Raw genomic sequence first — 25,590 nt, 5'->3', positions numbered from 1 at the left:
CCACACCCGCCATATCTGTGCCGGCCAGGTGGAGGGTTCCCCAGGGGTTTCCTTGCCTCCCGAACTGTCCGACTTTGCTGACGTGTTCAGCGAGTCAGAGGCGGACCAATTACCCCCGCACAGGCCCTACGACTGCTCCATTGATCTAGTCCCTGATGCGCCTCTCCCAGTGGGGCGTTTGTACTCCATGTCGGAGCCCGAGTTGGCGGCATTGCGGGACTTCCTGACAAAGAATTTGGCTCGTGGTTTCATCCGGCCCTCGTCCTCGCCAGTGTCTGCGCCCGTGCTCTTCGTCAAAAAGAAGTCGGGCGAGTTACGGCTCTGCTGTGACTACCGGAAACTCAACGCCATCACGGTGCGTAACCGCTACCCGCTGCCCCTCATCCCCGAGCTCTTGGACCGACTCCGGGAGGCTAAGATCTTCACGAAACTGGACCTGCGTGGAGCTTACAACCTCGTCAGGGTTCGGCCGGGTGACGAGTGGAAGACGGCGTTTGGTACTCGCTATGGACATTTCGAGTACACGGTGATGCCGTTTGGCCTGACCAATGCCCCCGCTGTGTTTCAGCATTTTATGAACGACATCTTTCGGGATCTGTTGGACCAGTTTGTCGTGATTTACCTGGACGACATCCTGATTTACTCCCCGTCGCGTGAAGCGCATCATCAGCATCTCCGTCAGGTCCTGCAGCGCCTCCGGAAACATCGGCTGTTTGCCAAGTTGGAGAAGTGCCAGTTCTACCAGGTGACCATCGATTTCCTGGGTCACCGCATTTCTCCTGAGGGCATCGCCATGGAACCGAATAAAGTTGAGTCGTTGCAGAGTTGGCAACCCCCGCGTCGCGTGAAGGACGTTCAGCGACTTCTTGGATTTGCCAACTACTATCGAACATTCATCCCTGGCTTTGCTGCCTTGACAGCCCCCCTCACCCGGCTCCTGCAGAAGAAGACTCGGTTCCAGTGGAACGCCCCCGAACAACAGGCGTTCCAAGCTTTGAAGGACGCCTTCATGAAGGAGCCCATCTTGAAGCATCCTGACCCGCAACGGCCGTTTGTCGTGGAGGCGGACGCCTCCGACATTGCCATTGGGGCCGTGTTATTCCAGGCAGCGACGCCCAGCGGTACCCTTTTCCCTTGCGCGTATCACTCTCGGAAATTGAATCCCTCGGAGCGCAACTATACCATCTGGGAGAAGGAGCTGCTGGCCATCAAGGCGGCGTTCGAGGCTTGGAGGCATCATCTGGAGGGGGCGCGGCATCAAATTGAGGTCCGGACGGACCACAAGAATCTGGAAAGCCTGCAGACCGCTCGGAATTTGAACCAACGCCAGATCCGGTGGTCCCTCTTCTTTGCGAGGTTTGACTTCCGGGTGCGGTACATACCAAGCGGGCACAACCAGAGAGCGGATGCTCTGTCCAGGAAGCCCGAGTACACCCGAGTGGAAGACAAGCTTCCGCCCAGGACAGTGATCCCCGTCGAGTCTTTTGCTGCGGTGCGGGAGCCGGTGGATATACGGGCTCGGATCCGGGAGGCGCAGCAGCAGGAGGCGTGGGTGGCTCAGCGGAAGGAAGAGGTGGGGCCAGATTCGCCTTGGTCGGTCACGGATGGACTCCTGTATTATCGTGACCGGCTCTATGTTCCGGGAGGGCCACTCAGGGGACTCGTCCTCAGCCAGTGTCATGATAACCCGGCTGCGGGGCATTTTGGCCTGTTCAAGACTCTGAACCTGGTCTCCCGTACCTTCTGGTGGCCCCGAGTCCGACACGACGTCCAGTCTTATGTCACCTCCTGCATCCCATGCAGGCAGGCCAAGTCAGCGACAGGGGCCCCGCCTGGTTTACTGCAGCCTTTGCCAACACTCAAGAGATCCTGGGGGGCTGTGTCCATGGACTTTCTGACGGATCTACCCCCATCTTCCGGCTTCACGACAGTGTTTGTGGTGGTGGACATGCTGACCAAGATGGCGCACTTCCTCCCCTGTCGCGGCTTACCGTCAGCTCGCGCCACTAGTCGCATGTTCATCCAACAGGTGTTCCGGCTGCACGGCCTTCCCGATAGAGTCGTCTCCGATAGGGGGGCCCAGTTTACAGCCCGCTTCTGGCAGGAGTTGATGCGGGCGTTGGACATTAAGGTTTGCCTCTCGTCCGCGCATCATCCACAAACCGACGGGGGTACCGAGAAGGTCATCGGTATCTTAGAGCAGTATCTGCGCTGCTACGTTAACCTGCAGCAGGACAATTGGGTGGACTATTTGGCCATAGCCGAGTTTGCTTTTAACAACTCGCAGCACACCTCCACGCAGATGACACCGTTCTTGGCCAATGTGGGTTATCACCCCCGGTTTTTCCCTCTTTCTCCCGTGGACTCACCGGAGCCGGCAGCGAACGAATTCATGGCGGAGTTACAGGCGATCCATCGGTTGGTGCGACGGCAGCTGGAAAAGGCCAAGGCCGACTACAAGAGGTTCGCCGATCGGTCGAGAAGGGATACGCCTCCACTATCGGTGGGGGATCGGGTCTGGCTGTCCACCAGGAACCTACCATCCACTCGGCCGGCGAGGAAGCTGGACCACCGTTACCTTGGACCGTTCCCAGTCGAGGCCGTCATCAACCCGGTCGCCTATCGTTTAACTCTGCCACGTTCCCTGCGCGTGCACCCCGTCTTCCATCGGTCCTTGTTGGTCCCCGAACAACCGGCTTGTCCACTTCACCAAGCGGAACCTCCCCCATCAGGACCTGGTGATGGCGACAGCACCCCCGAGTACGAGGTCGCCAGCATCAGGGATTCCCGCTGGCTGAAAGGTCGCTTCCAGTACCTGATCGAGTGGAAAGGGTACGGGCCGGAGGACTTCACATGGGAAGACGCGACCGCCGTTCATGCCCCTGCGTTGGTGACTACTTTTCACGAACAGTTCCCATCCCGACCGCATCCGGATCGGCAGACCCGGGGGAAGGGCCCTGCGGTGCGGGATAGTGTTGTGACTCAGGGCCAGCCTGTGGGTCCGACAGCCGGCTCCGATGTATCGGATGACTCAGATGAGGGGGAGGAGGGAAACGAACCGGCTGATGATGGTTTGGAGGCTTTGCAGAGCCCTCAGCCGGGGACCTCTTCTCAGCTGCGTGAGCCCGAGAGTGCGGAGGAAGATGACCCACAGCTGGCCCTGTTCAAGGACGCCCGACGCAGGAGGCAGTCGAGCAGGAACAAACAAAGAAAGGCTGCGGGACTCCTCGGGAGGAGGCACAGGGAGACCACGCCCTGAGCTCTCTATAAAAGGAGTGTTTGGGGAGGGGCTGGTTGCTGAAAGCAACTTTTCCGCTTGAGAAGACAAGCTCTAGTGTTTTTGTTAACTGCGTAATAAATCTTGGCAGATGCCTTTTAGCCTTGGACGCTCTCCAGTCTCTTCTTTCTGAATAGGGGTTTGCCTTATTACAAGGCCAGAAGAGGGCTGGTTCAGAACACTATCTGCGGCTATCAGACCAGCATACCAAACCACAATACCATATGAGAGGACGCTCTCTATAGTAGACCGGTAAAAGAGGGTCATAAGCCATTGTTCTACCCTGTTGTTCTGCAAGACCCTGAGAAAGTGAAGCCTCTGTTGGGCCTTTCTGGCCACCTGGGTTGTATTAACTTTCCTTTGGTGAATAATTTGGGGATACCAGATGATCACTAAAGGGCAACAAAGATAGAATTTTCAGTGTCTGCTGCCCTCTCATAATTGTCTGGATTTTTGTAGCTCAGTAACCACAGTTCTTAAGATGCATGTGTTATAGTAAGATATTACTATTGTCAGGTACATCAATTTAAAAAAACAAAATTTAATTCTAGAGGTATGTTTTAAGGGTTCCTGTTATAATCAAGATTTCATCAAAAATTCTCCCACTTCCTTGGCACTTGTCAGAGATTATTTTCCTAGGGGTAATTGAAGTGATGGCATCATGTTTATGATGGATCTAAGGATCTCCAGAAATAAATCTGGCATGTATTAATTATTCTTTCCAAATGGAACACACACCCTTTGCTTCTGAAAAAAGAATAACTTACAATAATAGCTGAGCTGGTTCAAGACCAAAAAAACCCTCTAAAATCCATAGTAAAGTTTCTATCAAGATCAATCCAACTGATAAAAAATAAGCTTGCAAGTTTTCAGATCCCAAGATAAAAATCAGAAAAGGAGAAAGAAAATCCAGAATAGGGCAGTTGTTTCATACATCAGATGAGTAACCTCTGGGCTGAAATTGTACTATAGTGTAGAGGGAATTTACTAGTTAGCTGTGGATGGTCAGTGTTAATGGTACTCCCAACATTTAGCAATAAAAAATAATGTGCTACCTCCAGAAATTCTGTTAAAACAGAAAAGCTGTTAGTCTTCACCTAATTTTAGATTGGTGAGGAATTATAATTTAAAATGTAGCCTTTCTCCATGGCTAGTTAACAGATTCTCCATCTGCCCTCAAGTTGGCAGAAAAGTTTTCTGCCATGAAATCTGCTGTCCTCATGGCTGATCCTTTGCTCCCTGAGTTTTAATTCATTTGAATTCCTTCCAATATAGTAGCAGATGATAAATTAAGACTGAGTTTACTCACTATGAAGCTATCCTTGGGTGCTTTGAGAATAAGGGGAAGAAATACAGTTTTAACACTGGTGCATCTTTGGATGACTTAAGCTTGTTTCTCATGATCTTAGACTGAAGGGAAGACAGCATGATGAGGACGTGGTAGGAAAAAAAGAGGTTGCTATGGTTAAGTGCAGGTAAGAAAAGGTCCTTTTTTGATAGAGTGAATTTGTGCTCCATTCCATGATATTTTCTGAGACAATCTGTAGATGCAAAATATTATAAAACAATGCATTTGCTATAACATTTCCTCAAGAAGGTAGTTCTGCTCAGTGAAGGCCCCCACCTCTGCTCTCTTTTACAGAAGAAAGCAACCTCTTTTCAATTCCTTTCATGTTGTGGGATTGTTCTTTAAAAAACTAACACTGCCAGTTGCATTGCATGCCCTGGGTGATTTATGAATCCCTTTGTTCTGGCTAACCGCTACACTAGAAGCTTTTAACTTGCCCTGTAGCCATGTCCCTCCTTCGCTGTAGGCAGAGGGCAGAGATACTGTATTTGTCTTTTCATATGAGGCATTCTTGCCTTTACATTAAGGAAGCCATCCAATTCCCCTGAGGCTCAAAAGGATGTGTGCCTATGCTGCTTTTTCAAAAGGCTGAGGGAAAAGATTAACAGAATGACATTGAGCCATGCCTGCTGCAGCTCTGTGCCATCCTTGCAAAAATACAAGAAAACAATCTATTCCTTCTGTTTCACTTGCTTTTGGCTGAGAGTGTGACTTAGTGACTGCTCTGTTTATTGACCAATTTGCCATCCCAATTGTGGTTACTAAATGAGGACTGTCTATATCTGGAAGCAGACCATATCACAAAAAAGATGTTGAGAGTTTGGAAAAAACTCAGAGAAGAGCAAGTAAGATGATCAAAGGCCTGGAGGCTAAAACATACGAAGAACAGCTGCAGGACTTGGGTTTGGTTAGTCTAAGAAAAGAAGAAATAGGGGAGACATGATAGCAGTGTTCCAGTATTTGAGGGGCAGCCACAAAGAAGAGGGGGTCACGTTATTCTCCAAAGCACCAGAAGGCAGGACAAGAAACTGTGGTTGGAAACTGATCAAAGAGAGAAGCAACCTGGAATTAAGGAGAAATTTCCTGACAGTGAGGACAATTAACCAGTGGGCGCTCCATGACTGAAGATTTTTAAGAAGAGGCTAGCCGGCTCAGGAATTCTGGGAGTTGAAGTCCACGAGTCATAAAAGAGCCAAGGTTGCCTACCCCTGGGCTAGACCGTCACTTGTCTGAGATGGTACAGATTCCCCTGCTTGAGCAGGGGGCTGGACTAGAAGACCTCCAAGGTCCCTTCCAGCTCTATTCTATTCTAGTTACTCAGAAAACAGAGAATTAAATATTTCAGTTTATATCAGATCACACAAATGATGGAGGAAAGTTCAGAGTAGTGAGGCATTTGTATAGAATAGATAGAAGTTGATTAGCAACATTGCTTAATTGCTATCTATTTTTTCATCTTGCTGAAATGCCATCTGGGTTTAATTTTTGCATGAGACTGTATGCAGCTAATATCATCTGAGGCTAAGCTGCTTGCTGTCTCTGAAAGTGAAATAAAATATGGTAATCAAACAGTGTGGATAATTTGTATGTTGGCCCTATACACTTTCACTGGAAATTAACTCAGTTTAGATTGGTCAGCTTTTTTCCATGTCAGGGTTTTGTGTGCACTAGGATAACTTATAAAAATATAAACAACTGTCTTTATCCCTTATGTCTGCAAAACTCTCTTACAACAAAGTATATAATTTCTGCTTTATACAAATAGAAGAAAAGCTACTTTAGTCCACGGCTAAACTAGGATTTTACCCAACTTCCAACTGAACGATTTATTGTGTATCAAGACATGTTTTTCATAGAGAGCAGCTGCATCTCGGGGTTTTATTTGCAAGAGGGAATACTTGTGGTCCTTTGCTGCATATTATCGGTTGCATATTAACAGCTGTAGAAATGGACAAACAACTTGTAGTATCAGCTTTCCAGCATAACAAGAAAATACCAATCATATTATTGCTGGTCATAGGTATGCAAGTATTACACTTGCATACATAAGAGATAGGAAAGTACACATCTGTTGGAAGATACATTTATGATACATAGGACAGGAGTGGACACTAAATATATTTTTCTGAATTATTAAAGCAGCTTTTTAGGCTGCATCTATGCCTGAAGAATATAAAAGAAAGAAAACTGGCTATGCACGCAGACATAGGTAAAGATAGCCAAGAGCACTTAAGAAGCCATTGGAAAAGCCTGGCAAAAAACACCACTGCTTAAATATAAAGAAAAAAGATGCTAGGGATGCCCGCCTTCATATTGCAACACCTTCCTTTTCAAAGATTTCCACCATCCTAGTAGGAACCATCCCACTGATACCAGATAAAGGGGATGGCTGGTTGCTTACTGACCCACAGGGCGGTTGTAGGTGGTTTTGCCCCCCATGGCAGCCATTTTGTGATTGAGAAGACTGCAGAAACTGGGGAATATTTTTTTGAGAGGGCCAACAGGTTTTCAAAATTGCAAATGTGCCACTAGTTCTAAGAATGTTAGAAACCAACCCTCATTCTCAAGGTACTGTAAAATTCTTTTTAATTCTTTTCAGCCATTGTAGTGAGGTGACAAATGATAATACATCTACTGCAGATTTTCTATCTTTGGAGGCTTCCTGACTAGCGCTGCTGAAATAACCTCATGGGAAGTGTTTCCTTATATTGATCTTGTTCCAAAAATGTGCATATTTAGGTCAGGAGCATTAAAAATGAGTCAATTGATCCAGTCAACTAACCACAAGGCACTTTAAAGTAGCCCCAAAATAGATTTGCTATTGCCAGGAATTAAATTCCTTTGAGTCAGCTGTGTTGGGAGAATGTCGAGTGAAATATTTTTATATATAGTCTTCCAAGAAAAATTGTTGGAAAAAAGTAATAGTTGAAAAAACAAGTGTCTCCATTACAGAACTCACTGCCAAGGCCTCGCACTATGTAACAACCTCCCAAACACTGATTGAATGCAATATCCATTCTGCATCTACTGCTGCCTACCTGCTCAGTAGGAAAGGGTCTAGTGATGTCATGAAACCTTGCTAATATTCTCCAAAAAATCTTGGGACACCAGGTATTTCCTCAATAAAATATGGGGATTCTGTTTGCCCAAAATTATGGTTTTTGACCCAGTTTGATTCTGGATTGTCAAAACTGCTGGCAGGAATACTTGACTGGTTGGGTATGTTAAAGGAACAGCATCTGTATCTTCGTTCTGAATTTAATTGAAGCAGGGGAAGCAGGTAAATAGATTTCCAGAAAAGTGATGGTTCAGTGAAAGACAGAACTTTGTAAGTGATGAGTGGATTGAGGAGCTGTGTGGTAAAGTAGGACGGCTGGCTTTCTTGCTGGTTTTGACGAAGTTAACTTTCTGTCTCTACCAGTTTGGGAAGTAGGAGAGCTGCCCAGCTAAGCTGAAGCCCACTTCACCCCACAATTCCTCAATCAAGTCATTCAGCAGCTTCAGGGAACTGCTAGCAGCTAGCTCTGCTCTCCCCCTGCCTCACCCCCCTGGTCTGGCTTAATGTAAAGAATTGGGGCTGTCAGCATGGGTAATGAAAATGCAATACATTCTAAATGTGTCCTGAAACTATTGGTGGTTGCTATTGGTTTAAGTGGAAAACACTACTATCATGGCCAACCACAACCTTAAGGATATATTCTGTATGGCTGAAGATGAGATGAAGGCCGTGTTTGGGGGCTGTGGCAGAATAAAGCTGTCATGAGGGGACACATGCAAATGGCAAAAACCTTCAATCTTCTTTCACCAGCCTTAATTTCAATCATGATTCCCCAGCATTGTCTGTGTAATAGTTACTGATATTCATATTGGTGTATTTTTTAACTAATACCCAGTAGTCATTAAATGGCCCTGAGTTCTAAGAAACACAGTTTTATGCATGTGCAAATTTCTCCAATTTTTTTTTTAAAAATGAAATGCATTGCAGAACTTTTGGTAATGGAATGATGATCCTGATCAGTGGATTTACTAAGCTTGGCAACCTTGAGAAGAATGGTATGAAACGAGTGTCAGGAAAGAGTGTCCTGCATAAAGCCATCCAATGTGAATGTCACCTTTCTTCATGACATCTCAAGAGACCAATGAGGTTAATTGCTGGCCTTGAATCATGTTCTCTTTCATAATTAGAACTAACATTCTCTTGGGTGAAAGGAATGTTAGTGCTACAATTCTCTCTGCTGAGATTCATCCTGAAGCTCTGTATTGTTGTTCAGCAAAGACATTTCAAAGGCAGGTATCTACCATCTGTTACTGATCTGATCCCTCTTTGTTAGGGCTGCAGCACAACAAGAGTGTCTCTCCAGTGTTTGAGCTTTGTTCAGAAAACATATTTGCTCTAGGAAGGCAGGTGACATAATCAAGGTATAGAAATGTATTATGTAGCAATTTGGTGTATTAAGACTGTCTTTTCTACTTAGGCATCATTTGTGTTTGCCATAGTACATATACATAAACAGAATTGGTGTTTTCATAAGCAGTATGTTATTTGGAGCACTCTATTCAAAATCTTAAAAGACGATGCAGTAAAAGTGCTATACTCAATTTGCCAGCAAATTTGGAAAACTCAATAGTGGCCACAAGATTGGAAAAGATCAATTTACATTCCAATTCCAAAGAAAGGCAGTGCTAAAGAATGTTCAAACTATCGCACCATTGCACTCATTTCTCATGCTAGTAAAGTTATGCTTAAAATCCTACAAGCTAGACTCCAGCAGTATGTGGATGGAGAACTACCAGAAGTACAGGCAGGATTTCGAAGAGGCAGAGGAACTAGAGATCAAATTGCCAACATACGCTGGATCATGGAGAAAGCTAGAGAGTTCCAGAAAAACATCTACTTCTGCTTCATTGACTATGCTAAAGCCTTTGATTGTATGGATCACAACAAACTGTGGCAAGTTCTTAAAAAGATGGGCGTACCAGACCATCTTATTTGTCTCTTGAGAAACCTGCATGTGGGCCAAGAAGCAACAGTGAGAACTGGACACGGAACCACTAATTGGTTCAAAATTGGGAAAGGAGTCTGGCAAGGTTGTATACTGTTGCCCTGCCTATTTAACTTATATGCATAGCACATCATGAGAAAGGCAGGGCTAGATGAATCAAAAGTTGGAATTAAGATTGCCGGAAGAAATATCAACAACCTAAGATATGCAGATGATACCACTCTAATGGCAGAAAGTGAAGAAGAACTAAAGAGCCCCTTATTGCGGGTGAAGAAGGAGAGTGCAAAAGTTGAGTTGAAACTTAATATTAAGAAAACCAAGATCATGGCATCCGGCCCTCTCAATTCCTGGCAAGTAGATGGGGAAGAAATGGAGGTAGTGACAGATTTTATTTTCCTGGGCTCCAAGATCACTGCAGATAGGGACTGTAGCCAAGAAATTAAAATACGCTTGCTCTTCAGGAGGAAAGCCATGACAAATCTAGACAGCACACTAAAAAGCAGAGACATCACCCTGTCAACAAAAGTGTGCATAGTCAAGGCTATGGTCTTCCCAGTTGCAATGTATGGCTGTGAATGTTGGACCATAAAAAAGGCTGAGCGCCAAAGAATTGAGGCCTTTGAACTATGGTGCTGGAGAAGACTCCTGTGAGTCCCTTGGACTGCAAGGCGATCAAACCAGTCAGTCCTAGAGGAGATCAACCCTGACTGCTCTTTAGAAGGCCAGATCCTGAAGCTAAAACTCAAATACTTTGGCCACCTAATGAGAAGGAAGGACTCGCTGGAGAAGAGCCTAATGCTGGGAAAGATTGAGGGCAATAGAAGAAGGGGACGACAGAGATTGAGGTGGCTGGATGGAGTCACTGAAGCAGTAGGCGTGAGCTTAAATGGACTCCAGAAGATGGTAGAGGACAGGAAGGCCTGGAGGAACGTTGTCCATAGGGTCGCGATGGGTCGGACACGACTTCGCAGTTAACAACAACAACAAATGCAAAATGATCAAAGGCCATGTCAGCTTGGAATTGTTAACATGTGATTGAATATATCTGAAAGGCATCAGATTGGAAAGAGTGCAGAATCTTAAAACATGATTTTCTATAAAGGCTACATCTAGATTAGTTATGGGAAACTGTAACCTTGCAGACATTCCTGAACTCTGGCCACTGTTACTGCTAGCACGGGCTACTGGGAATTGTAAAATAATGGAATCTGCTGGGAGTTGTAAGATAATACTACCTGGAAGCCACAAATTCCTCATTTCTGTATTAGATGTCTCTAGTTTTTATATATCAGGGAAACTATTTCAAAGTGGTCTGAATTCTATATTCTAGATATTAGAAAATTTCTATCGACACTGTATAGCTAATGCTGGTGAACTAATACGTGGTATCCAATAACTAACTTCCAATATTTTGTGCAGGGTTTTCTTGCTTGCCCAAATAATTTCTTATGTCCCTCATTACAGTATAAGTGTCAGAGATTATGTATTGGGAGATGAAAAAGTTATTCCTTTCCAATAAATACTGTTTACATTTAGGAAAGGTGATTGTGAAATGAATTTTTGGAATTACTTGGAAAGCTCACAGAGGGAAGCTAGTCTGGAGAATTGTTTCTTTTTTTAACACCCCCCCCCCTGGATTTCAAACGATTTCCTAGACTGCCAGTGCTGGTATGAGCTGCTTTCTGACGAGAGCCTCAGAAGGAGGTTACATTAGGTGATATAAATAGCACATTATGCAGGTAGCTGGCTCCCAAAGGTCTTTGTGTCCCAATCAAGATGATTGTTTCTTTCTCATTTCTCTCAAGGGGTTTTCTCCTTTCCTTTCTTAGAAGAGGAGGCCAAGATGATTGTTGAAAGGTATTGCTGAATATAGCTTTACACATCTAGAATTGAACAAAATAGTTCATTTTATAAGACAAGCAAAATTTGTGCCTGTAGTTCTCACACGTTTTCAGTTCTTCTATGAAAGCAGATGGTATGCAGATAATTCACTGTTTTCTGTCAAAAGGAGGTGGTTCTCCCCGTGACTAAAACATCATCAACATACTGAAGTAGGACATCCCCTTCCTCACACGGCTGAAAGTCTTCTAAGTCTGAGGCCAGGGCATTGCCAAATAGGGTAGGTGAATTTTTAAAGCCCTGGGGAAGCCTGGTCCAGGCGTATTGTCGCTTGCGACCTGTTACTGGATCCTCCCATTCAAAGGCAAACAACTTCTGACTGTCTTTATGTATGGGAATAGTGAAAAAGGCATCCTTCAGATCTACCACCAAGAACCAAGCAGCGGATGGGGGAACTAAACTTAACAAAGTATAGGGATTTGGCACAGCAGCATGGACCGTGATTGTGGCATCATTGACGATACGGAGATCTTGCGCTGGCCTGAAATTGCCGTCAGGCTTTGGTATGGGCAAAATAGGGGTATTCCATGGAGATTGGATGGTTGTCAAAATGCCTGCTTTGAGGTACTTAACAATATGATCTTGAATTGCTTGTGCAATGGGGCGGGGGTAACTCCTCTGTCGAAGGCGAACAGGCACTACGAAAGGCTTCACTTGGATGACTAATGGTACATGGTGAGCTGCAAAGCCTGGCATGTTATCTTCTGCCCATAATTGAGGCACTCCAAAGTCCTGCCAATTATCAGATATTGGAGTCTCATGGGCCACCATGATTCGCCACATTTCATCAGGAGGATGTTTCATTCTGAGTGACATTTGATTTTCTTCAAAAGATAGGGTTGCTCCCATCTTACATAACATGTCTCGGCCCAATAAAGGAATGGGACATTCAGGCATATATAGGAATTGATGTTCCAGGTGTCTCCCATTTAGGGAACATCTCAGGGGCTTCAAAAAGGTGTGACAATTGACAGAACCATCAACTCCTTGTACATTAATAGTGGCAGTAGAAAAAGGAGCCAATAACTCAGTAATTACAGATCTAGAGGCCCCTGTGTCAACTAAAAAGGTCACATCATTGCCCCCTATCTTCATTCGGACCAAGGGTTCAGGGGGGGCTTGACTTAACCCCGGTCCCCTTCAATTTTCAGTCCATCATTCAGCTGCCGCCAGCCCGATGGCCTCTACTTGTTCCTGAGACTGTCCTCTCCCCCTTCCTCGGAGTCCATATGGCTGTGCCCCTGCACCTTTTGTTTCCCCCTGGAAATCATAGATCTTAACCTCTCGAGTCAAGTGTCCACGGCCTCTTCCTCTTCCTCGTCCCTGCCGACCCCTTACATTGTCAAACTGTCGAGGACAGTCATGTTTCCAGTGTCCTTCTTGTTTACACAAGGCACACTGATTTCTCCCCAGGACTGTGGAGTTTTTGGACAGAGCTATGGCCAATAATTCAGCTTTTCGCTGCATTCTCCCCTCTCTCTTCTTTTCTTCCAGTTTGTCTCTATTCACATAGACCTTTCTAGCAATCTCCATCAGATGACTCATGGTCATACCCAATGCCCCTTCTTGTCTCTGCAATTTCTTTTTAATATCGGGGGCACTTTGCGATATGAATGACATGGCTAACATACGGGCGTTTTCAGGGCTCAAAGGGTCGATGGGTGTGTAGGTTTTATAAGCTTCAACCAAGCGTTGGAGAAAGGCTTCAGGACTCTCTTGTGATTCTTGTATTATCAGAGAGGGCTTTGACATGTTTACTGGGGGTTTTGCAGCTTGTTCTAAGCCCTGGAGAATCAGTGTTTGATAATTTTGAAGGTTTGCCATGTCAACATAAGGATCCCAATTCGGGTCCTGCCTGGGGAATCGCTGATTCAATACAGGTTGAAGGTCTCCTCCATCTGCCAGGGGTTTTAGAATTTTAATTACAGCATTATTCAGCCTCTCTCTCTCTTCTCCATTAAGGAGAGTATTCATCAGTTGTTCCATATCCTGCCATGTAGGATTATGTGTCTTGATTATAGTTCCAAAGAGGTCAACAACCTCTCGGGGTTTGACTGACAGGGGTCCATAATGTTGTTTCCAGTTTAGAAGGTCAGTCGTGGTAAATGGGACATATTGAAACAGGGGCTGGATATCTGCCTGACCCTGATCATTCATGACCCTCTGGTCCATCTGACGAAGTGGGGCTAAGAGTTGGGCTCTAGTGCGGCCAGCAATTGGAGAGGGAAACCGAGTTGCAAGCGGAGAGTGAGATTTGTTGTCTGGTCTACTTGCACGGTTTGATTTTTGGATCTCTTGGTGACTTCTTTGAGACTCTATACCTTGAGGTTGACTAGTGGCTTTATCGTCATTGAGGGGTTGAATCAAAGACACCACCGATTGTTGGGTGGAAGCCACTGGTGGTTGGGTTGGAACAACAGGTGGTACTATTGGGGCCACAGGACGATATTCCGGGACATACGGGGGTGGAATATCTTCTTCATAAGGGTCAGTTTTTAAGATACTTTTGGTGTCATTCTGTCTCTTTTTAACTGGACCCTTAGGATTTCTATTCATCTGTGCCACACAGACCCGCACGAATTCGACTCTGCACTTTCAGAGCCATTCGGGATTCTCCTTGATTACTGCTTGCCATTGGTCAATATACTGATATTGATCTGGGTGACCACAATCTGGGTCAGTAACAATTTGGTGTACCTTTGAGATGATGTCTAGATTCAAACTACCCTCAGGCTTCCATCCTACATTAAAAGTTGGCCACTCATTTTCACAGAATTTTTTTAAGTCCCTTGGATTGGCTCTAGGGTCACCATAGTCCCCACTAAAACCTTTCTTAAAGTTCTGTAACATGCATTGAAGAGGTGTCCGAGGGACACTTCCTCCACCACCCATTTTCTAAGACACTGCCACTGACCTGTGGTGCCGGACGTTCCAACGGTCACCAACAGGAACTGCAATGGCTTAACCACCCACACAAACACAAGTCTGGGGTCGCGTTAGGATGCACTGATCCTGGACCCAGGGGGGTGATCAGGCCCCCTCTTCCACTCTTAGTGGGTCTATAGTCCCTACGTTTTACAACGAATGAGACTATTCCATCCACTTTTTGTTTTCCAAAGAGTGGGACTACCCTTTTTTCAATATACTTGCCTGCAGGCGTCTTCTCCCTCAGACGTCAAATTCTGGTTGTGGATGACTTATTTTGATTCCGTGTGGGTTCTTGGATCGGTCGGTGTCCACCAGGCGCCCCCACAGAGTCCTCCGCCTCCTTTCGGAGAAATCGTCTGTGCCGGCTAAAGGAAGACAGGACGACCCTGGCTGGGCCCCAGGTGGTCCGTGCCGTCCTCAGCGAAATATCGCTCCAAGTCCCATCTCTGGGGTGCCAGAAAATGTTGCAGAATTAAGAAACTCAGACCTCGGAATCCAAAGAAGTTTGTTTTATTTTGCGCGCAAAAGGTTCAGATTAGAAAGCAAAGGCAATGTCTGAACAACTTTCCAGCGAACAAGCAGGTACATTTATAGTTTTCAAAAGTCACAGAACACGGAAATGTAAATTATTAATTCTGATTGGTTACATGGATTCTAAGCCCCCTTCTAGCTCATCCCTAGCCCCCCTTTGCAGTGCAAAATTCTAGCTAAATATCGTGCAACCATTGTTTCTGACAATGGTCACAGGCCCCTTGCTAGCATCTAAGTTTCCTGTGCTATCTCTGTGGTTGAGTATAAGCGAGACATATGTGGTTAGCTGTAACTGAACTCTGGGACACCTGTCTCAAAGGTCCTCCAGGGGTGAATGTGTGGTCTGACATTTTCCATTTCCTGGTTCTTCTTCTAACTAATACACACATTACTCTCTATGCCTCACTGTTGTGTCCTACCTCACACTTATGACATACAGCATCCATAGGTATTATCTATATTTTCCTTTATGGCCTGTCTCACACCCACACACTGAAGGTTTCTGAAACTCACATTTTCAATTGAAAAACACAGTCTTGATAAGAAGGAAGAACCATCTCTTAATTAGTTTTAATTCATATTGTAGAGAACAGCATTCTTAACCTAGCATCCTGAAGATGTATAGAACGATAATCCCATCACTGTAGCCAGCATGGTAACATGGTGACTAAATATGGCATGGGAATTATAGCTCCACCTGAAAGGTTCAAAGTTTTGAAACGCTGCCATAAAAAATAGCCCTTTGGGGTACTAAGCCGAAATTCAGTAGGTATGCAGCCCACCTATGCAACTCTTATTAAATGCCTGCAGAGAAGAGAAATTTGGGGATGCTTTTTCAACATGGTGCCTTGCAATATGGGACTATATAGCTGCTGTAATTCCCAGCCATCATACATCTGGCTGGACATAATGGATTTATAGCCTACTCTAAGCCATCAGGATTAATTCAGATGGGAAAGCTGAAATCTACTTAACAGTTTCTGTTCCATCTAGTCAAAGAAAACAATATTATTAGAACTACCATATTTAGGCTACAACCATCCACATTATTACTGTAAATATTATTACTGCAAAGAGAAATGGAAAACTCTTTGCTTCTATCTAGTGGTCATCTAGTGGTAGTTTTGCAGACAAATTCCAATACGTAGTTTAAATACTAGTGACTTTACAGCAGTTACTGGTTTTACTTGTGTTTTTTGTACCATATTCCTTTTTCCTACTGGATTGTAAGTCTGTGAACAGGTGAAGTTTAGTTGTTATCAATTTTTATGAATCCTACTGCAAAACCCACTCATTTTTAATGAATAAATATATTTAAATTGATGTTATAATCCAAGTCATGTCACTTTTAAAATGGATCTCATGCTAAGCTAATAGTATAGATGGTTGAAGTTTTGTACAGGTATGAGACCAAAATTTCTGTTGCTAAGTGAAACAGTTGTTAAGTGAATTTTGCCCCATTTTACTAACTTTCTTGCCCCAGGTGTTAAGTGAATCACTGCAGTTGTTAAGTTAGTAACATGGTTGTTAAGTGAATCTGGCTTTCCCATTGACTTTACTTGTCAGAAGGCCACAAAAGATGATTATATGACCCAGGTATATATTTATGCAGCTGTCATAAATGTGAGTCAGTTACCAAGCTTTTGAATTTTGATTATGTGACTATGGGAATGCTGCAATGGTCATAAGTGTGAAAAATAAGTCACTTTTTTCAGTGCCATTGTAACTTCAAGCAGTCACTAAATGAATTGTCATAAGTTGAGGACTACCTGTATTCACTTTCAAGCTAGACATCATGGATTAGTGAACAAATCATGGTTAATAATGGGTGAAATTACTTAAAATTAAGTTCTATGAGTTCTAACAGAATTGGCTCCCAGTTAAGGATATATAGAATAACTATTAAAGATAGCAAAACTGCAGCATTTCTACAACATATCAATATCAAACATTATGGGATTTGATCTTGTGTAAAAACAAATTATTTTATAATAAAGTCTATGCATCTGATTTTTTAAATCATCTTTTCTCTTAATTTAGGGCTTAGAAATTACAGGGAGTCCTCAACTTACAACCACAATTGAGCACAACATTTCTGTTGTTAAGTGAGACATTTGTTAAGTGAGTTTTGCCCCATTTTATGATATTTCTTATCACAGTTGTTAAGTGAATAACTGCAGTTGTTAAGTTAGTAAGCCAGTTGTTAAGTGAATCTGGCTTCCCCATTGACTTGGCTTGTCAGAAGGTCGCAAAAGGTGATTGCATGACCCAGGGACACTGCGACCGTCATAAATATGAACTATCTGAATTTTGATCACATGACCATGGAGATGCTGCAAAGGTTATAACTTTGAAAAATGGTCATAAGCCATCTTTTTTTCAGTGCCACTGTAACTTTGAACAGTCACTAAATGAACTGTTGTAAGTTGAGGACTACCTATACATGTATTATTTCACATATCCTGTCTTTCTACTTGGAGTTCAAGGCAGCACACATATTAGTCTCCTCTATTATTACCCTCACAGCAATCCTGTGAAGTAAGTTATGCTGCAAAATAATAAGTGAGCACCATTTCTTTGTTATATGTATAATCGTATATTCAGATTTTTTAAATCATTGTAGCATTTTTCTTTAGAAAACAGTGAAGTATAGGAAAACCTCACACTGCAACCGTGTGACCAATTTCTTGGCAGCAAGTACAGTATTGTATAATAGACATGCATAAGGTTGCATTTTTAGTGCTTGAGATGATCTAGGGAACAACGTATTTATGGGGAAGCTGAAATAATTGTGATCAACAGCCCATGCTGGATGATGACGTTTTGCTTTCAAAGACTTTGGTGGTAAGCTTAAAGACATTCACCCAGCCTGGAACAACTATTAATCCACAACAGATCACACCCGAAACATGACTGAGATCCTTTTTCAGACCTAGAAACTCCTTTATCTCTTCTGGCAGTTTTATCATCAAACCCAAGAATACTCGCAAATTAGGGAGTAGGCACTTCTTCCTTTGGGATGATATATGCAGAAATGGAAAACTGCCTGGAATATGCTTTCATTAATAGAGCAGAGGAGTGAAAAAGATCAATTTAGATTACAGAATGGTTGATTTACAATTTATTAGAAAATTCAGCACCACTTCTTATAGATTAAACTGCAGCCTTTAATCACGTAGTTAACCAGCTCATTAATGCAAGGATGTTTGTGTCACACCTAACTACAGTATCACATTGTTAGCAGTCATTGTCTACTTCGTCTCTCACCTCTCTTTCCACTATTCTCCTTTCTTTCATTCTACCCCCCCCCCGCCGCCGCCCAGCAGCTCTTGTTTAAGTATATTTGTGTATGTTTGCCTGTCTGTATCTATAATGCTGCTTTCTTAAGACTCAGTGCAACTGATGAAGTCATCTGCAAAAGCTTAAGGAGTAATAAATGTGTTAATTGCTGTAGTACCACAAGCTTTTTTGTTATTGTTGCTGCAAAACGTCATAGGCTAACCAGCCAGTATCTCTTTGAAGCTTTGTTGTAAAGCATTTATTCACTTGAAGGTGTCTAAGCTTTTTCCTTTTAGTAGCACAGACATAAAGTAGAGAGGAACCATTGTTAAGAAAAAACTTACAAAATTGATAAAAATTGTTTTAAAAACACATGAATTGAAATGTTCTTGAGTCTGATGAGTGTCTATGTGGGATGAGTCATCAGCACCTTTTTTTGTTGTGTTAAGATGTTGAATACTTACTGAATGATCTGAGGTTCTTGGAAAAACTTATTTGTAGGAATGACTCAATAGTACCTGTACTTAAAAATCAGTAATTGCTTGTGATGTCTTGTAGCTTTATACAATGCTTAAAATAATTGTTCAGAATTGCATAAGGCAAAATATCAGGTCATTGTTGCTGTCCAGAACACAGAGAAATTCTGCTTTCTGGATTCTGATAATGATATTTTTTATTGTATAGACCAGGGGTAGGCAACCTCGGCTTTTTTATGACTTATGGACTTCAACTCACAGAATTCCTGAGTCAGCATAGCTTTTTGGGAGTTGAAGTCCATGAGTCATAAAAGAGCCGAGGTTGCCTACCCCTGGTATAGACCCATGGTGCACCAACTTGAATCTGACAGGTAGACCCAATGGAGATAGGTTCTCCCTCAAATTACCAGCTCTGTGCCATGTTGAGCTTTAGGTAAGGTTATAACCAGCACCTTGAATCACCCCTGAAGTAAACCGGCAACTAATCTAGATTTGTTAACATTACATCTAAAAATCTGTTTGAAGGATGTTATGCCTATTTTGAATAGCAATGTAAGAATTAATTTGCTTGCTCCATAGTAATTCATGCCTCATTGGTTTACTTCAGTCCAGCAATATAATACCCAGGATATTAGTAACCCTTTAAGGTGTCAAATGTCTCTGTGTTCTTGTTTATAAAAGTTCTTTCTTTTTCTCCCTAGCTTTGAAATATGCAAGGCGTTTTAGCAGCAGTGCCCAGAATTACACCACCCTCTTACTGGAAGAAGAGAAGGGAATTCTGTATGTGGGAGCCAGGGGGGCCATCTTCTCCTTAAGTTCCAGCAACATCTCTGATACCACTGATGGCTCCTATCAGAAAGTAAGTGTTTATCTTATCCATTTGCCATGACTGCTGTCTTTCCCTTGGTAAATGTACATTTGTGTGTGTGTGTGTGTGTGTGTGTGTGTTCTTCAGATAGGCTCAAGAGCAATGCATACACATCACATTTTATACTTCAGAAAGGTTGAGTACTTTATTTTTTAGATTTTCGTCCACTCTTTATTGCCTGAAATATTTTTCCTTTCAATTTAAATTTGAAATCTGCTTTGATTAGGGAGGTATCCATGACTGATTGAGAGTTGGCCAATCAAACGTGTGCAATTCCGTTTCTGCTTTAACTAGGAACAAATCCCCCTCCTTTCTCTCTAAATTTAGGTTATAGGAGAAAGATATATGTGGAAAACAGATGCAGAGATTTTTTTTTCCTGGCCTTCTTAGAATAGATTATTTCTTTTTTATTATTTTATGTAGAATTGCATTGGTTGATATTTTAGTATACCGGTATATCATTTAAGGAAGGAGATTATATATTATTGTGCTTATTATCTTTTTTTAATTGTTTCATTGGTTGTCCATTTTATATATATATAGTGACATTTTATATGTATGTATATGTGTGTGTGTGTGTGTATATATACACACATACACACACACACATACATTTTAGGCATAGTAACATGGCAATAAAAAGATAACTAAGATGCAATGTTCTGTACACATGGCCTCTATTAGGTCAGAATATTGTCACACAAAGGCTGTCTTCACAAGGAAATAGAAATTGGGGGAGGTGGGTAATCTGGATTCTGCAGCACACATGAACTTGAGATTTCATTTATCTTATTATTCACCAAGGTAAGGGAAGAGCTGGGTTCTTTACTGAATATGTTTTATTTTATTTTTATGCTATTTAACTGTTACTGGAAATTTTGAGCAGTCTATAGCAGGCAAAATATATATTAGAAATATAGATTGAAACAGTATAAAATGTTTTATAGACAGTTTAAAATACAGAACAAAGGAAGGCAAGAATGAAACATTTATGTTCAGAAGGCTGTCAAGAGCCACTCAAATGATATGGTTAAAGTACATCATGAATTTCAGGGCAAAGCATTGTAAACAGTGCAATCACTTAGAAAGCCAGACTATACAGTACATTGTGGCTTAGCATGATGTATAACCAAGTCAGGGTCAAAATGGCAGGTCTAGAAATAATATATTTGTACTCTTATTTGGGGCCCTTATACTTACCTTCCCGCTCTCTTTTATTCAATATGAGAAAGTAGCTCCTGAAGGCACTCCCTCCAATAATAAAAAGAAGCTATTTTTTTCCATTCCTTCACTTGGCTGTTCCCTTTATGTAGCAAAAGCTGAAACTCATTTCAGTCAAGGACCTTTAAAAATAAATGGACTACAAAACTCTCTAGTACTCTCCTGTTTTATATTTAGTTAAATCCACTTACTTTGAACAAGACCAAATATGAACTCTAAACGGGTTTTGTGAGCTTCATAGAATTTGCTTTTAATGTCATAATTAACCCCTGTTTCCTGTGCTGGGTTGGCTGAAAGAAAAAATGAACTCAGTTTGTGTTACTTTGCAGTTAAATTGGGAAGCATCTCCTGAGAAGCAAGCAGAATGCTTGAAAAAAGGCAAAAACAACAAGGTGAGTGCATTGCCTTTGCCTCTTTCTGGCTGTGTTATGGTACTAGCTTGTTCGAACCTTTAATGAATGAGAAAACATACAAGAAATATTATGAAAATTATGTTCTTGCTTTCTTTTTGCAGACAGAGTGTTACAATCATGTCAAGCTTTTGCAGAGATTAAATTCAACCCATCTGTATGCCTGTGGTACATATGCCTTCCACCCACTCTGTGCTTACATCGTAAGTAAAAGTGGGGGTGAGTGTTTTCACCACTGCTCTGGGCTTTCATTTTACTTGTGGGCGGTGAGGTGAGGGTGATAGTAACTAAATCATAATTAAACAATTAACTCCAATAAGTTTGAAAGAATTATTATCCACTGGTTTCTGATATTCCCAGTCATTATTCTGTTCAACAGCTTTTTGATACAGAACTGGTTGTAGGTATATTCTGTTAGGGGTAATAATTCAGTCTGCAGTCCTGGCTCTTCTGTTGCTAATTCCTGACAAGGAATGAAAAGATCTGGAGGGTGAGAATCTATCTTTGTGGCTTGCCATAATGAAGGCAGAACTTGCCAATTTATCCCACACTGTTTTTTGTTGATTTTCAGGAACCAGTTAACCTTAGATTAATATTTTGATTTTTAATTTTGTTTGTATAAAATCAACTTTTGCCAAATTCAACCTTTCTGTATGTTAAATTATAATTACAATAATTCTCATCCAGTTGTCCATGAAAGTCACCAAGATGGTGAAGACTATTTTCCCTAAAGAATAGGGAAATTAAAGTATAAATATACCTTTATGAAGTCTCTGTAAATTCACGTTGCATTCTTTTCATTAATATTGGAATGCATCCTATTATTTGCAGTCCAGAAAAAAATAGTGAGGTGGGATCTGGGAGACTTTGGTTCAGATCTCCCTGAAGCTTACCTTGGACATATCATAATATTCCAGCCTAACCTATCTCACAGTGTCATTAATTGTATCATATATATTCTTGGATTTTTCGAGGAACAACAGGGATCAACATCTGTAATTATCCTTGATAGTACTCAAATAAAGGAGATTTTGTTGATAAAAATAATGGTTCAATAGCTCTTTTATGCAATGGAGAGCAAAGTGGGGCTGAAGGCCTGTTCAGCTGCTTCTTGTTTATGTTGGATCCATTGTTCTTCAAGCTGGTACATCTGTTGCAGATAAATGGTACTCTCTCTACATTCAAATACAGTTGGCTATAGTTGGGAAAATACTCTATATTTTCTCTCTAACTACTGTACCAAGTGAAGTAGGTCATGTAATAAGATGTCACTAGTGATAGGATTTCTTGTTTCTATTGTTGGAACATTTCTACTATTGGTTGATTGTATATAATTTCACTTTCCATCATTTGAAGGAAAAAATATCAACATTTGCCTTTTAAGGGTTTATTTAACCCTAGATATAATGCTTATTTAGCTTTAATGTCTATATTATTGATACTGATCTCTGTATTCAGGACATGGATTCAAAATATCTATAATACTGCAGACAAAGGACTCCAAGAATGTACTGAATTTCATTAAAAATTTCATTAAAAACAATACAACAGATTGGTTTATTATGAAATTAAAAATGAATGGGTCTTGACTTCTCAAATGTAGAAAATAAATTGAATGCATTTCTAAATCCCAAGTTTTATGACACCCCAAAGAGAGGGTCAGGCTTAGACAAATCTCAAATAACAAAAACCGTTACTGATAAGAATTGGTAAACTTTTGTTATACTCTCACTGCCTCTATTTTTAATTACCAGCATGAGAAGCGGATTTAATAGATAGTGTCAAATTGATCTTGGTATGTCTCACAAAAAGAAAAATTATAATCCCTTAAAACTGAGATGAGTTTTATTCTTTTCCGTCTTTTGTTTTTATATTGATCTATAAAGTCTGTTTTAAAGTATAATACAACGAGGATGAGTCATGATCTGGTCTTTGTAACATCATCCTTCCACAAGAACTCCTGTGAAACCTCTATATAAGTGACAGATTTGAGTACTGCAAGATACGATGGTATACATGTTTATATTTCAGTTTTATTTGTGAAATATAGCAAGCCAAAAATGTAATATATAATAGTGATTAAAATAAACTAAAACATAAAGGGAACAGAAGAAAGAAAATAAATTATATTAGCATAAATTTAGACCTCTAAACTAAAAGATATAGTTGACACAGTTATCAAAAGTTTATTTTTGAAAAATAAAAGCTCTTCTTAGAGTTTGAGAACAAAAATGACAGAATAACCAGTCTCTACATAATTACATGTAGGATGAAAGTTCTTCCTGTTGCTTGAATATTGTATTTAAGCTTTGAAGCATATACTTCCAAATTTGCTGAACAGAGATCTGTGGGGGGGGGGGTTGTTTCTTTTATTCTTCCATTCATTTGTAATATGATGCTTCCATAAATCATTTGATTGGATTACATGTTATCCTGCATCCTTCTATTTTTAATTACAATTTGCATCTATTTCTACTATCTTGTCTCTTAACTATACTAACAATGATGTTTTTTTCTTGTTATGTTTAATTCCATGCATTGTGTCACTTTCATACATATATCTTTTAGGCAGCTCTTTATAAATAAAGGGAACTTCCATCCCACTAGCATTTTTATTCTTCTAATCTAGACCATTGCACTGTCCTCAAAGAAATGGTCTTGGAATAATCCACACCATTCTTCTACATCTCTTTTAAGGAACCAAGCTCAGTCCATCCAGGGTAGGGTATGGTAGAGTGGGAATGGGACAACTTGCCACAGCCAACTCCATGGGACAACTCACTGCGGAACAATTTAAGAATTCTAATTAATTATTTAAAATAAATAAAAAGTTATTTTAATTTTGGCCATTCACATTTCATTCTGTCCCTCCTTTTGCATCCTTTATTTAATTATCTATTCCACTATTTCTTAATGTAACTTTTGTCAGGCAATGAGTTGTCCTGTGGCATGTTGGCTGTGGAGAGTTGGCCATGGTGAGTTGGCTACAGCAAATTGTCATAGACCCCGGTAGGTAGGGTGGTGTGGGTTGGAGTGATATGGAGTGCAATGGAGTGGAGTGTAATGGGGAGAGAAAGGAAGCTAAGCTAAGTCTTAAAGCTAAGACTGTTTTCCATCAATGCTTATGTTTCAGAGTAAATATTTTCTCATATGCCTGTTGGATCAAGAATGAGAGAAGTCCAAATAAAAGAAAATGGTTATTTGTTTTTCCAGATCTTTTTGTGTTTTCATTTACAGTGTTTTATTTTTAAATGGTGGTTGATTATTCCATGCTGTTATCAGTCATGATAAAAGAATGTTGTTCAGTAATTTGGTATAAAGTATGTTAAGTCAGTAGGTCAAGACAAAGTAGTAAATCTGCCACAACATATGATTTGGATATATTGAGAGTCTGGCATAGGCATTTGGTGCTATGTATCAGAGCTAGGTCTCTTTCAATCCACATACACTGAGTGCAGCTCCTCAGGCCAAGTAGCTAATGCTAATTAGTTAATGCTTCATGCTAACTGAGGCCAACCATCTGGTTCATTGGGAGGGCTTTGAGCTTTTACTCAAAATCAGCACGATGATTCTAAACCCCTGGAGTAGAAAATAGGAAATCATCCAATTTCCAATTATATTTTTGTGGTTGAGTCAACTGCCATTACTTTTAAAAACAATTTTGATACCGGGTTTGGGCAGGAGAGAGGAATAAAGGAGCAGGTCCATAATTTGAGGGTTCTCCTGGGTTCATGGTTCCTTCTGGATAAGTGGGTGGAGACCAGTTGCAGTCTTAGAACAGGAGACTTACTGATTACTGCAAGATACTCTATATGGGACTGCCGTTTAAAAAAATCCTGAATCCTTGCTTGGTGCAAAAAATCATGGGTACTTACCACAAAGTGCATATTAAACCTATTCTGCAAATTTTGGACTGGCTCTCTATTTTTCTGGTTGCAATTTAAAATGCTTTTTTTAACCAATAAAGTTCTTCACAGCTTGGCTACGTAGGACTGCGTCTCCCCAATTTGGGAGTATTGGAGATTGGCCTTGTAGAACATCTTCCCATTGGAGATTCAGTTTCCAAAGTTACTTGCCTTCTGGAAAAAACTAAAAACAATGTGTGGAAAAACTGGGAGCGAAAGTATCTGCCTCTTGTGAAAAATATTAATGGAAGCAGAAAAACGTATTTATTGACCAGTAGAAATTACACTGAATTCACCTATTATGCTAAACCAAAATCGTGCAACCATTTCAGAGCCAAAAACCTTTGTGTGGTATCCTTTGTGAGCTCGGGGGACGGGCGCATACTCCGAAAGGTAGAACCAGATCTAAAGTAAGCTTTCTTTTAATTAACATTTAATCAAAATT

General features: G+C 41.6%; 1 protein-coding gene across 7 annotated transcripts in view; it reads left to right on the top strand.

Moving 5' to 3' along the window:
• SEMA4G (semaphorin 4G) overlaps positions 1-25,590 on the top strand; it is a 119,243-nt gene that overhangs the window by 75,426 nt on the left and 18,227 nt on the right. For all 7 annotated transcript variants that reach the window (XM_081329364.1, XM_081329359.1, XM_081329362.1 and 4 more), the window contains 3 exons: positions 19,443-19,600; positions 21,160-21,222; positions 21,345-21,443. In XM_081329364.1, coding sequence (XP_081185490.1) covers positions 19,443-19,600; positions 21,160-21,222; positions 21,345-21,443 — 320 coding nt within the window. The remainder of the gene's footprint in view (positions 1-19,442; positions 19,601-21,159; positions 21,223-21,344; positions 21,444-25,590) is intronic.

The sequence above is a fragment of the Vipera berus genome (genome assembly GCF_964194415.1).
Source record: "Vipera berus genome assembly, chromosome: 5".
Classification (NCBI taxonomy): Eukaryota; Metazoa; Chordata; class Lepidosauria; order Squamata; family Viperidae; genus Vipera; species Vipera berus.
Note: the sequence above shows the minus strand (reverse complement) of the source record. Positions and strands in the feature narration are given on the sequence as shown.